The sequence below is a fragment of the Centroberyx gerrardi genome, chromosome 9 (genome assembly GCF_048128805.1).
Source record: "Centroberyx gerrardi isolate f3 chromosome 9, fCenGer3.hap1.cur.20231027, whole genome shotgun sequence".
In the NCBI taxonomy this organism is placed as follows: Eukaryota; Metazoa; Chordata; class Actinopteri; order Beryciformes; family Berycidae; genus Centroberyx; species Centroberyx gerrardi.
The window spans coordinates 24313511-24326026 of record NC_136005.1 but is presented as its reverse complement, the minus strand read 5'-3'; the positions used below and the strand labels follow the sequence as shown (position 1 = coordinate 24326026).

General features: G+C 42.2%; 1 protein-coding gene across 3 annotated transcripts in view; it reads right to left on the bottom strand.

Annotated features, from left to right (window-relative positions):
* dock7 (dedicator of cytokinesis 7) overlaps nt 1–12516 on the bottom strand; it is a 60023-nt gene that overhangs the window by 46775 nt on the left and 732 nt on the right. For all 3 annotated transcript variants that reach the window (XM_078285481.1, XM_071925671.2, XM_071925672.2), the window contains exons 2-12: nt 8731–8830; nt 7182–7357; nt 5556–5624; nt 5307–5436; nt 4088–4300; nt 2977–3062; nt 2800–2866; nt 2064–2213; nt 1702–1782; nt 1330–1492; nt 139–281 (exon numbers count right to left, since the gene is read on the bottom strand). In XM_078285481.1, the coding sequence (XP_078141607.1) occupies nt 139–281; nt 1330–1492; nt 1702–1782; nt 2064–2213; nt 2800–2866; nt 2977–3062; nt 4088–4300; nt 5307–5436; nt 5556–5624; nt 7182–7357; nt 8731–8830 (1378 nt within the window). The remainder of the gene's footprint in view (nt 1–138; nt 282–1329; nt 1493–1701; nt 1783–2063; nt 2214–2799; nt 2867–2976; nt 3063–4087; nt 4301–5306; nt 5437–5555; nt 5625–7181; nt 7358–8730; nt 8831–12516) is intronic.

The following is a 12516-nucleotide window of genomic DNA, read 5'->3' as shown; positions in this document are numbered from 1 at the left end:
ACAAAGCAGAACAGAGTAAAACAGTGTGTAGTAAGCATGACTGTTTATTCTCAATTGACCTGTCTGGCTAAACAAAGGTTAAATAAAACATAATTTTGTGTGTTTGCGTGTGCATGCTACATGGGTGTTGGTGCAGACCTGTTTGAAGAAGTTGGTGACGGTAAGCGTGGCGGGTCTGAAGCCTGTCAGACTGCATGACTCATCTCCACTGGTGGTTCTCTCCAGAGAACGCCTTCCCATAATGCTAGAGTTCCTCCGCTCAGACCACGAGCCTTTTCTCTCTGCACACAACCAATAAAAAGGCATTCAACACTTTGCAAACAGGTTTTTTTTTCCTAACTATGATTGTTGACAGCTTTGTCTTTTTAGGGATGATAGAACAAGCTCATTATGAATCCCATTTTTTGTCCCATGTGACAGAGAATCTGTAGTAACTGCCTAGCAACAAAAACGCTGCAGCCAGAGTCGGGATCAAAGAAACCTGACCTTGTGTGGTCAAAGGTTAGACAAAAACAAAGGGTCAAACTCAAAATAACACAGCAACAATCAATATGGCTGGACACTGTTTGGATGTTTTGCCCCCCATTTGAATCTGCTTTATTTGTTGTTGGAAAGTCGTTTTTAGATAAAGCTTTTAAAGTGTGATAATGCATCAATGTGCCCATGAGCCTCACGTGTGACTGCCAGGCTTCTGCTACAGTCTCTGGTCCCTGATAACAATATCTGACAGTGGGACAGTAAGTCTGTATAAGCTAAAAAACAAAATGAAAATTGCCTTATTGTCCTCTTTTCACGCAGAACAAATCTGTGCAGTCTATTTGAGGTCAGACACTTTTGGAGCCTATAGCACCACCTACAGGCCACCGAATTGGCCAGATGCATAGTGTGTGTGTGTGTGTGTGTGTGTTTAGCAGTGGGTAAAATTGAGAGTGAAGATAGGCTCCAGTAATTTCCAATACAGGATCTCAATACAGGAGGAGACCAAAGTGCATATATGCAAGTATGGATGTGTTTGTGCACGTGTGTGTGCACGAGTACACAGTTTGTGTACTTACGTGTTGGTGTGTGTGTATGTGAGAGAGATAGAATTGAGTGTTTGTGTGTAATGTGAGCAGAATGATCCAAATACATACTTCAAATTCATATTTGGGTCATATTGACCCAAAGCACCCAGTAGAGAAAATCACTTCATTTTTGCTTTTTTGGGTCATTGTAGGAGAAATCATGAAAGGTGAAAGTGCTACACCAATGATTTTTGCCATTTTCCACCTTCAAAGTTGTATTTGGGTCACACTGACCCAAGGACGACAGGAGGGTTAAGTGTCTGACCTGAGAGGCTCATCTCCAGCTCTGTGTCTCTCTCCAGACTGCCAGCACTGTTGACGATATTCATCAAGTGGATGGCGGTCCAGGCAAAGGGCATGCGGTAGCGGCCCAGACGCTGGCAGAACTGCTCCGACTGGCTGCGAAGCTTCTCCAGCTTCTCTTTATTCTACAAAAAGAAGAGGGAATGTTAACCAGCCAGGACTTGGGATACGAGCTAGTAAATGGGACAATGCGGCTAAAATAGTGGGCCATAACAAACATACTTATTCTCTTGTCATAACATATTAGCACTCTTGTCATATATTAGAAACAAGCCTCTAAACTATTTTGGGTCCCACTCATCATCTTAGTAATGATGCTTCAGACTGCTCATACCTTGGCAGCGTCAGACTCTTTGAAGACCATGTAGGGCTCAGCGCACTCTCCAATATCACCTTGCTGCAGTACCTTCTCCAGCTGGGGACAAAACACAGAGCTTTCAGTCACACCAGACACAGCAATGGACTGAACATGCAACACAGAGAAATACTGGCAGATAGAGACACAGCAATACACATGCAATGAACACACAGTGTCTCTCTGTAAATACAAGAAGTAACTTTTTTCCTCCAAAAGAAGACTTGTGTCCATTACCCATCTTGATACTTTCCCCAGCACCATTCAATTCCTGCATTCTAAATTGACACCTCCGGACAAGCAAGGAAGAAAGAGAGAAAAAGATGTCATCATGGTCTGACCTGGATAACCAGGAAGACATCTTGGGAGGGGTAGGTGATGGAGAATATGGCGGAGCGTGCCAGGGTGGAGATGGCCGCCGTCTGGATGTGCGGACGCAACATTGCCTTGGTCTGCTCAGAGTTCAGGTCAAAGAAAAAGTTCTCCGATATCTGAGGGACACACACACACATACAAACACACACACACACAGTAAATGATAAATATACTATGAACACAACACAAAACTTACATCTAGGTCAACACATGATCACTAAACAAACTTAAAACGTAATATGACCATGACATAGATTTGCGCTGAAAGGCAGCATACAATCAGTTAGTATTCAATCTTAATTCTTGAGCGTATGGCTCTGTTAGTGCAACTTGATTCCTTGCTCATGGTGGGTGACAGACATGCCAACATCTCAGTGATAAAATGCCCACTTCTGAAATAGTGGAGCTCTTGAGCAGAGCAATATACATGAGAGATCTGCTCATCACGGTAACTGCTACCCTCTAGTGTTTGTCAGCTACAGAGGGAGGAGAAAGAGACAGAGGGTGGATGTGGTTCTAAGATAGATACATAGTACCGGCTTATGATTTAACTGCATTCCAACAAGCATAACAGGGCCACTACATAAACTTTTATAGTCCACTCATCGAATTCGTGTTGGCCTCCCAACAATTTTAATGGTCTGCAGAAGTGACCCAACAACTCAGGGCTGAGGTGGCACTGAGGAAAGCATAACAGCTTACCTTTTTCTTCTCCTTGACATCGTATAAGGCCAAACTAGCGAATATGGGTTCAATTTCGATCTCAAACCTTCAAGGGGAGGGGAAAAAAAGGAGTGGGTCAGCAGAAAGCGGCAGTTAAAAAAAAAAGAAAGAGTGCGGCGCTAAAAGGCTTTTTTTTCCTGGCCGTCCACCACTTACTTCAAGGACAAGCACTTGACGAGTAGCCTCTGGCCAAAGTGTTCTTTAGGCACATCAGGCACACAGTGGCGTTCGATGGGCTCCTCCTACACATTCACACGGAAAATTACAGAGAAAAATCATTAAAAAATATGAAAACTGCTGCTGTGAACTTCTGAGTGTGCATGGATGCTGCTATGAGATAAAAATCTATTCATTCAGTCATGCTGGTATTTTATATGAGGAGGCATGAAATCACTGGCCCCTGCCTTATCGTGCTTTGCAATAGGTGTAATAGATGTGACTGCATTGTTCTTAAAAACACATTGCGTGAAACAGAGAAGCACCATTCCTTGAAGTTCAGATGGGACAAATTTAAAAGGAACCATCCATCACATTTCAATTTCTAACTGGCAGGATTCACTGCAAGGGTTAAAGTACCCTTGAGTGATGCTTACAGATCAGTTTCCCTGCCTTCTTTCCTATCCCTAACCATCAGAGGGGATTTGCAAAATTGACCTGTGATCAACATGCAGGGAAGTGCTTCTCATCCAGTGTGGCAGGCAACACTGATGTGTCATGGAGTGATCTCGGGTCTGCCTTGAAGATTTTGTCCACATTAACTTCATTAAAAGTTAATTGTATATACTCAAACCTTTCCATCAAAAATTTGAAACACACTCACTGGCCCTCTTGCATGATCATACAAGGCTTTTAGTGACACTCCAAAGCAATTAGTGCTTTGGTGTGCCTAGATTTTCATGTCTCACCAAAGTGTACCGTGGCACCAAAAACATTAACAACCATTGCATTAATGTGGAGATTTGCAAAGCTGAGCCCAGATGAGTGACATGTTCACCCTACTGCAGCAGAAACATTTTATGCAGCAATTATATGCATTAAAAAGTAAATTCCTGACATTATTGGATTGTTTTTAAAGACAAAGGCTATTTCAAGGCTAGTTCATTGGCTTATTTGAATCCAGTAACCCTCCCAGTGTGTCGCAGTTGGGTTATTGGGAGATTCAGATTCCATATTTTATCCATGTTGAATGTTGTAAGTCTGTTATTCTTGGTCTCAATGGGACTACATGGTTAATGAAAAAGATTCCAGCGTAGGTAGAAGGGTGTACCTCATCGAGGGCGGGGTGCAGGGCGAAGAGCTCGCGGTGGCGGTGGGACTTGCGCTGCTCTTCGTTGTGCCGGTCAATCTCCTCGTTGGGGGAGCGGTCGAGGAGGTGGGGGAGGAGGGCGTCGGGGAGGGAGTTCTTCAGGTCGAAGATGCTGCAGGCCCAGCTGCCCCGCGGGGTGTCGTCTATCGACATAGATCGCCGCTTCAGCTCATCCTTCAAGAAAACAAACACACACACAAATTTAGGTGTACGCAGACACACTAGCAAGCGCACACACAAAGTAATCACGTTAGGACATTGTCATATTGAAGTTCTTATGGTCATCCAAAACAAATCAAGTCACCAACCCAAAATTCTCAAGTGTGTTGATTCAAATATCAAGGTAGGTTGAAGTGAAACATCGCTCTAACAGGGGTGGAAATTTTATTTGACCACAGCAAGTACTTTTCAGACTGGATTGGTGCAAAATTCTTCTCAATAGCCAGAGCAATACAGATTGTATGGAGACAGATTTGCCAGATTTGTGCCCAAAAACTTCCATTTACTGCAAACAGTTCCGTTTACTGTTTCCAGTCAAGTTCCACAGCCTATAAATAACATTACATGTCTTTTAGTGGATGCTTTTACGCAAAGTTTCTATCCATGACCCCAGTGGGATTTGAACCCCCTGACCCATGCAGTGTTAGTGCCATGCTATAACTGAGGGAGGAAGAACTAGTAAGCTCTCACTCTGCACCTATTTGTAGGTACCACAAATATCATGGAATATAAATATCATGGAAAAAAATAAAGACCAGAGTCTGCTCTCTATGTACTGATATTCATGGAAAAGTTTTGACATATGGAGTTCTGTTGCAGATATCTTCCATTAAAAACATCTAGGTTTATTTGAACCAAATTACATACAAACTGTGAGTATTGCTATCATCCAGAGCTAAATTTTATGCATTTGTGCTGATTAGTTTTTGAGAAAAACAGCTTTGTTTGAAGTCTTAACCAGATCAGTGAGTATGGTAATGGCTATGCTAAGCATGGCTCTGTGTGAGGCCAAGTTGCAGGAGGTGAGCACATGCAGTTAATGGCCACTTTTGCAGACTGACCAGATTTTTACTATTGAGTGATTTATCTTCTTAAACACAGACAATCATTCAATACAAATAACTCAGTTCAGTGAAAACCCTTTGAGTAAAACTAGTACGAGTTGATGCTGGTGTGGTACCTGGTCATCCTGGTAGCTGCTGCTGTCTGGCATCTCATCAGCCTCAAACACTTGTTTGGGCAGGCCTTTCTGTCGTTCCTTCTGCTTGTCCAGAGTGTTGGGGTTAAAGCCCGTACCAAGCTTGTGGTATCTGAAGGAGCAAGCAAAAAACATTTGAATGTTATTGTGTGGGACATAATGATTAAGTTCACAATATGAATTGTTGCTATATTAGCTCAATATAATTCACAATTATTAGCCAAGCCTTACTTTCTGTTGACGATGGCCCAGTCCTCTGTGTAGGATCTGACACAGTCTCTGACATGGGGATCAGTGTCCCTGCATACAGACACAATCAATCAATCAAACGAGCTTTATTTTAATAATAAAATACTTCATACTTTAAATGCATTTGACTAGGTAAATAAAGATGGCAGGTGCCTAGATTGATGTCATCAAGTCTTCCTGGTACATCAAACAGTGAAATGTGCACACAGTGCTCCTCTCTGTCTGAACTGCCAAGAGATAAGTGATGACATCAAACCCAGAAGCCTGCCATCTTTAAGCACCTGGTGCATTCAGGAAGCTTTCAAAACAACTAAGAAGAGTAATATTAATACAAAGACTTAAAAAAACCAACATTAAAATGAGTTGGGATTAAACCAAAAGAAAGGCATTCAAAGCTGAAAATCTCTTCAAATGGAACAAAATGGGTCTCAGTTTTTCCCCATATGGCAGTGTAGAGACTTATCAGCACTATCCAATCAATGTTAATAGCTACACTGCAGCAAAAGAGTCCCTCTCTCTTTTCACTGAGTCATTGGAAGTTCTAAATATTTCCACAGTGAATCAGCAGGGAAAGAAGCAAAGTAGAATACGAGACACAGGCAAAACTATTTTCTGTAGATGGTGAACTGATTGGTATAATCAGGTTACAAGAATATAAGAAGACACTTCCTGTGTGCAGTGATTGGGTTAAATAATGCGTCATGGAGGGCTCTGAGAAGATCTCTATTGATAGAGTTAGGTCAGCCTTATAGCCATGCAGGGGTTTTCCCCTGGCAGCCTGAGGTAGGTTAAGCAGTGGAGCACAATCAGGTTTGCAGACAGGGTGACTTGACAAGGGATTAAGAGACAACACGCCCCCTTGTTGGCACAAAAAATTAAATTGATACCCACTGCTGGCTCAGTGTTCAGAGGGGAAAAAAGATTTAAATAGAAGACAAGTGTCTGAGGTTGCAGGAAGCTTCTACCGACACTTTATGACAAGATGAAAGACTTGAATATAACACAAATAGGTTGAGAGTAGCCTTGAGCTGCATGCATGGAGGTTTATTTGAGCTGAAAAAAGAGCCAGCTGCCTAATTGTTCTATTCTTGAGCTACAGTTAACATTCATGTTGCCCCTCTTGTCATTTTCTGGGGGAAGACAGATCAGCAACATTTGCCAGGATGAAAGTTAAGCTCTTTTTTCCAATTCTTGTTTCTCCAAGTATGGTTGAATACTGTTTTTGTCCCGGTGCTATTGCTACAGCACTGTGGTCATCAACAGGCAAATTCAGGTCAGTCAGTCAGGGCTTAGAAACTTCATGCCTCTATAATTTGTGCGCAGTCAAACTTCATCCCAGTTTACAACACTTGAGAAGCTCATTTTCTACCAATCATGCCTTTACTTTATTGAGCATTAAGTAATAAAATCAAGTTAGCCTAAGTTTTATCACTGTGAAAATTTAACTTAAAATCTTTACACCTTGGCTGCAAATTCCCACGCAACTCCCACACCACTCTTCTTGTATTCCGAAGGAACTAGACATCATCGCTATAAATGCGCCATGAGACTGTACAGTGCTTCCGTGCTTTTTACTACAATTCCTTTCAGTTGTCTGACACCCCTTACCCTTCCTCTGGGACAGCCTGTGCCACTGTGCGACACTCCCTGGGCGTGTAGATGACCTCAATGTCATCTGGGGGAAACTCAATCAGGTCTCTCAGGGGACCCGACTCGATGACGGGAGGGTGAGTGATGAGGTACTCTTCAAAATCCACCGGCTCCACCGCCTCCGTGAGGGGAACCTGGGGGGAAGATGGGAGGGAGGGAGAGGGATGGGGGAAGAAGGAAGACAGAGGAGACGCATGTTAATTAGCTGTAAAGAAATATTATGTCATATGCACTATTTTCTCCTATCTGCCTTTCTCTGTTTATTTATTTTATTGTAAATATCTTAGTCAAGGCGTGGGAGGCTTAATTCCCCACACCACCTCTGAGGAAAGCAGTAATGTTTGGGTTATTACTCATTCATGAGTTTGCACCACGCACACCACTAACAGGCCCAGAACTGTCTGACACTATCAAACCCATCTATGAGTCTATTTCTGTGTTGAGAGAGCAGTTGTAGCTTATGGAATCATCTTTAATTCTAAGAGGGAAAATCGATTCTAAGGAAGACGCATCTCTAATACGGGCAAATGCTTCGAAATGCCCTTACGCTGACTCAAGTAACCAGATTAGCAAGTCCTGGCAAGTGTGCTACTTCAAGCATAGACTAATGGTTTCATGGGTCTTAGTCTGCCTCTTAAATGAAGAACTCAGGGGGAATCTTTGTTTCAGCCAGTTCAATTTAAGTGCGGGTGTGTGAGTGTGTGTGTGTGTGTTTGTCTCTCTCGAGGAATTTGGAACACAAACACAGTCTTGCACGGTTTAATTAAAAGCCAACTTTAGACTAATTAAGGAGGAGAGGGGGAGTGTTTGCTGGCGTTTTGGCACAGAGCAGCTGAAGGTCAATTGCCACTACCTCTTTAACAAACACAATATCCGGCCAGAGGACTCAAAAGCTGTTAACCCTAAAAACACTGCAGTACAGCGAGACTGGATGGAATGAACAGGCCTGTTAATGGTTGGCTGACATGATGTTTAGCAAGGCATGAACAAATGGGAGTTGTACATTCAAATAACCTGAAATTCTGGGGACAACACAAGTAAAAATAATCACATCCTTCCTGTAGGTTGCAATATAGTGGTACACTTATACCAATGTCAGCAGGTATTGACTTTAACACAAGGCCACAGATGTCAACAAGAGCTACACTATGCAATTTTTGCACGCTGGCAACCTCAAATAGCAGTGAGAGGTAATGTTTGAATTTTGAGGACAATAATACCCAGTAATCATGTAACGTGGCGTCATTAAACTGCACACAGCACATTCATTTCTACCAACCGGCCCAGTCTGTGATTGCTTTATACCAAAGGATACCAAAGGCATCCGTTATTAGATGGGATGCTCTTCTCTGTTGCAGCCACACTTTGTGATTCAGGCTGATAAAAAGGGTGCGTTTTGACATGTATAACACAGCTGTAACAGGCTTAACAATAGCGTCTCAGTCCAAGTGAGGTTCTTGTTGGTACGCTCCGTCCTTCCAGTGGTCTTTGAGAGTGGGCTACTCACTGTGTTGCTTGCAGCGGCCCCCACATTGAGGTTTTTGAGGAGCTGTGGGGAGCCCCCATATTGGCCAGCTATCTGCTTCCTGACCTCTGCTGCCACAGTCCTGCAAAAAAGACGAGAGATGGGTTGAGAGAGGGGGAGAGAGATAACAGTCAATATCAGGAAGACACTGTCATTTTTGAGTCCATGATCAACAAATTATACATGGCTGGTTCAATGGTAATCTGGTTGGGAAATTCAACAAATCTCAGGAGTAGCAGAGGGGAAAAAATGTAAATTCTGAAATACTGAGATAATTTTCCTGCTGATATTTTTAATGACATTTTAAGGATATTCATGGAAAACCTGTGATGATGTTCTATCAAATGATGCATGAAAAAAAATGATAGAAAAAATTGAAATTGTAACTGAAAGTCTTCCTAACTACGTACGTAGTAATTTATTCAAAGCCTTTGACTCTTAAGTACATGGTCCATCAACAATGACGGCCCACTGGTCCAAGTCATGCTGAGTCAGTGAACTAGTCAGTCACTGGCTGGCCTGATTGGAACGCTTGTCATGCTTATAGGATGCAAGCTTTTTGCTCGCATTTAGCCCAAAATATTAACATGGAAATGAGAAATAAACTTGGGAACATCTCTGCAGGTGGCAGTTCAATTACAGTTTTTAATCTCCATCTCCCTTAGTATCCAAAATAAGACTAAAACATTGTCGGGGAAAGTGCAAATTGCTTTAAGCCCAGTAGATCACTGGACCCTGTAAGTATATTTATTGTTCTTGATCAGTTCAGTTGAAAATGATTCAGTTTGACATTGTATGCCTTAGATGATATTTAACCTTGTTGCTGTGAAAATAAAATAAAACAGGGGTGATAAATTGCAAGGTTTATCACAGTATCAAATTGTAATCCTTACACAGTGTTAGAAATTGCAATATTATCATATTGTGGTGATTATCATGTTAATAGATTTGTATCAAGAGCTCTCTTGTGATTCCAACCTCCACTCGGGAGGTTAGCCAAGCAACACAAAAACATAGCCTGCATATTAGGTCAGACCTTGGCAAAACAGTTAAACTTATTTGAATACTAGACGATAGCCTTGGCTAGATCCTCTAGACTTCAGGTCATCTTATCTTGTAACGCATGTGTCCACTTCTGAGGCTGCTTAGCGCTGCCAACATAAATCACAGGCACTTTAAATAAGCTAGTCCAAACATCTGAAATCATACTCAAACAGAGGCTGTATTTTGCCAGGGTCCATTTAAGGCCTGAAACTAAGTACAGAATGATCATAAGGGTAGTGCTACTGGGATATATGGATGACCCAACAAGGCCAGTGTGTAAATACACTAGATAGTCTACAGGAGCGGTAGGTGGGCTAGATAGCCTTGAGCTGCACTTCTGCTGAAGACAAGGCTAACTAACATTGAGTATTATGGTTCCTGTCCCTTGAGGGTTCTCTCTCTGTGACTCTGCTCATAGCCATACTGTGTCCCCTCTGACAGCATCATATATTACATCCAGACAGAGAGGAGGGAAACAAATAAAACCGCCTGGACCCCAGTGGTCAGCACAAAGCTCATGGTGTTCAACTGCTGCTGCGGCCACACACATACACAGCCTCTTTAAATCACAGCAACCATCAAAACCACTCAGAGACGGTTGCCTTGAACAAAACAACAACGCAGCAAGGAGCCCAAAGTGGCACAAACAAATTACAACCAAGGACAACAGCTGGGTGCTGGAGACTCAAGGTCATGATACACAAGTAACATTGAGGCAATAAGAGTCCAACATTTATGATTACTAGTATTTTCCATGACACATTAGTTCTCTATAACCAACATTTTGTCCTATTTTCCCATCCCTATCCATAATGAAAGCTAAATTGCCCATAACTGTTAGTTCAAACAGCCGGCCACCATTACAGTGATGGAGAGCAAAGATTAGCTGTGATCAAGTCAGCCAGGTCATGGCCAAAGTCATAACCAGGGCTGGCTTTGCCAAAGCCATTTTAGTTCTAAGGTCATCTCTGTTCCAACATAAAAGAAAACCGACAGAGGTGATCTTGAAGCGAAGATGCTCTCTGGAAACCAGACTCAGGCTGCTGAACGCAAGAGGTCAAGGCCATCAATATCTTAAGCAGTAAAATGAAAGCTGGCCAAGCCAACTTGCCAGCTCAGGACAAACATGATGATGTAGTGAAGATCCAGTGGCCTCTGCAGCGCAGTGCTGTCACCACTGGAGAAAGGCAGGAGCACTGAACCGGCAAACACATTCCACTGTCCTCCCCAATGCCTCCAACAAGACCTTTATTTAGCACTGGTCACTGCACAGAGGAATAACTTGATTAGGGAAACCGCCTTCTTGGCTTTCGTCCCAAAAGGGTAACAACACTTGTCAACAAGCTGCCGGCTTTTAAAGATCATGAAGCTATAAAGAATAAGCAAAGCATTCAGGAGTCTGTGGCTTAGGGAAAAACTAAGACATGTGATGTTGTTTTCTATTCATCAATGTTGTTTCACGTCCAATACTGAGAGTCAACATGCATGAATGGGTAGAGGTGCCACTTTCACTGTAAAATGAAACACGGCTGCAAGGGAAACAGTGTCCACTAGCCTAATCTAAAAATCTGTGAGAAACCATGAACACTAACACAGGCATGTGTGCACACTCGCCCACACACACAGCTACTTCCCCAAAGGTTTTTTGTGAAGGTGACAGAGCTGGACATCCTGTTTAAAGAAGGAATCATATTGCAGGAGACTAAACTTTTTCAGCTATGCACCCAAAAGAGAAAGTTAGTCTTCTACTTGAGAATCAAGCCTACAACCCATTTTGAGTTTTTGCCCGACTTAATAATTCTAAAATGGAGAAGAAAAAATAGAAGCATTGTTGTTCTCCTTCAAACTCCACCTAACAAATATGGGCTGCCAGACTTGCTAAAGCCACATGAAGACGTGCACAGCCTTTTGGATTTAACTGCAGACTTTCAATGTGGAAAAAGAAAAAGGAACTCATAGCAGAGGTTCTTCCTTTCCAAAAAACCTCAGATCATTATAATCCCTCTGGAAGGGTGTAAGGCCTTACGTCAGCCAGTAAAGAGGTCTGTTTTGAACTCTGTGTTTTGGTGTGGGTGTGTGCACATGTGTGGTGACAGTTCCAGAGGGAGAACAAAAACATTAGCTGGCCTTCTCTGTGTTATTTGTATTACTACAACTTATCACGATTCGCTTCCCTTCAATCTTACTGTCATTCCACCTTACACAAGTGCACAGTGAAACGAAAACCTATTTATTGTGGTCACAGTATTACCTTATTAGTATTACTGCACTATTAACAGTAATAATATAAGTGAGTAATGCAAAGCAATACAAGAATTTCTGCATTAACAGAATCACAATATTTGAGTGTTGATCAGCAGGAGTACAGTGTGTAGGTATTAAGTGACTGGTGCATAACTTTCAAGTATTACAGTATTAACAGAGTACAAGATGTAGTTATAAAATGACTGATGCAAGCAAGTATTACAGTATTAGACAGTGACTGGTACATATAAGAACATTTACATTGATTAGACAGAACTGGAAACTACATGCAGGCTTGTATCACTGACTAAGGCTAAACATATGTCACTGAAATGAATCAGCAATGACAGCTTTGACTGCAAACATGTTTGCAACTGTGGCCATTACACTTTAAAAGGGGAGACAGTTGTTCATCTCTACCAGAGCCTTGCATCTATCTATCTACCTATCTATCCTTTAGCACTGACAGGGATGATGGCA